This window comes from Chinchilla lanigera, unplaced genomic scaffold (assembly GCF_000276665.1).
Source record: "Chinchilla lanigera isolate Chin_1 unplaced genomic scaffold, ChiLan1.0 scaffold00098, whole genome shotgun sequence".
Taxonomy (NCBI): Eukaryota; Metazoa; Chordata; class Mammalia; order Rodentia; family Chinchillidae; genus Chinchilla; species Chinchilla lanigera.
This window is the reverse complement of record NW_004955499.1, coordinates 506,608-507,896: the sequence shown is the minus strand read 5'-3', so window position 1 is coordinate 507,896 and position 1,289 is coordinate 506,608. Positions and strand designations below refer to the sequence as shown.

General features: G+C 41.0%; 1 protein-coding gene across 1 annotated transcript in view; it reads right to left on the bottom strand.

Moving 5' to 3' along the window:
• Positions 1-217: 217 nt before the first annotated feature.
• Positions 218-1,289, bottom strand: part of LOC106146854 (zinc finger protein 709-like) — a 22,012-nt gene continuing 20,940 nt past the window's right edge. Inside the window, exon 5 of the mRNA XM_013505572.1 lies at positions 218-1,289. This exon is cut by the window's right edge and continues 24 nt beyond it. Within this exon, the coding sequence (XP_013361026.1) occupies positions 380-1,289 (910 nt within the window). The 3' untranslated portion in view covers positions 218-379.

Here is a 1,289-nt window from a genome sequence, read left to right as displayed (position 1 = left end):
ACACCAATCACAATTTTTTTTTCTCCTATTTATTGGTGCTCCTGCACATTTTTTTACTTTAAAGAGGAAGAAAACTAACAAAACAGCACAAAAACAGTAACAATATATGACCTCAAAACAAAATGATAGGAATTAACACTGTTTGCCACATTTACATACTGTTACCTTCAGTGAAGTTGCTCAGTCCACCAGATACAAGAATGTAAGATTAAAAAAAATAAATAAGAATGTAAGATTGATCAAACAATCAAAGACAGTAACAAGTAATGAAAAAAAATGGAAATGATGCAGGGCTTCAACATACAAGGTGGCAGGAATTCAACAATGGTGCACGATTCTGACAAATACTATGTGTGATGAAAGCTTTCCCTCACTGCTTTCATACATAGGGTTTCTCCCACAGGTGACTTGCTTCATGAATTTTACAATCCTTGTTTGTGCTGAAAGTTTTCCCACAGTGCTTACATACATAGACTTCCTCCCCAGTGTGAGTCCGTGTATGTCTTTGACAATTTGAGTGTGAGCTGAAGGCTTTCCCACACTGGTTACACACATAGGGTTTTTCCCCAGTGTGACTTCTTTCATGTACTTTACAATCCTTGTTTGTGCTGAAAGCTTTCCCACACTGCTTACATACATAGGGTTTCTCTCCTGTGTGAGTCCGTAAATGTCTCTGACAATCTGAGTGTGATCTGAAGGCTTTTCTACACTGCGTACATGCATAGGGTTTCTCCCCCGTGTGAGTCCGTTCATGCTTCTGACAAACACCACTTGTGCTGAAAGCTTTCCCACATTGTGTACATGTGTAGGGTTTCTCCCCGGTGTGAATTCTTTCATGTATTTGACAGTTACGATGTGTGATGAAAGCTTTCCCACAGTGCTTACACACATAGGGCTTCTCCCCAGTGTGAGTCCGTTCATGCGTTTGCCAGCTGTCTTTTCTGCTGAAAGCTTTCCCACACTGCTTGCATACATACGGTTTCTCCCCAGTGTGAGTCTGTTCGTGAGTTTGACACACACCATGGGTGCTGAAAGCTTTCCCACAGTGCTTACATACATAGGGTTTCTCTGAAGTGTGAGTCCTTTCATGTACTTGACAAGATCTATTTGTGGTAAAAGCTTTTCCACACTGCTTACATACATAGGGTTTCTCCCCAGTGTGGTTTCTTTCATGTATTCGACAACGATCAAGGGTGCTGAAGGCTTTCCCACAATGCTTACATACATAGGGTTTTTCTCCAGTGTGAATTCTTTCATGAATTCGACAACTACTACTTTTGCTGAAGGCT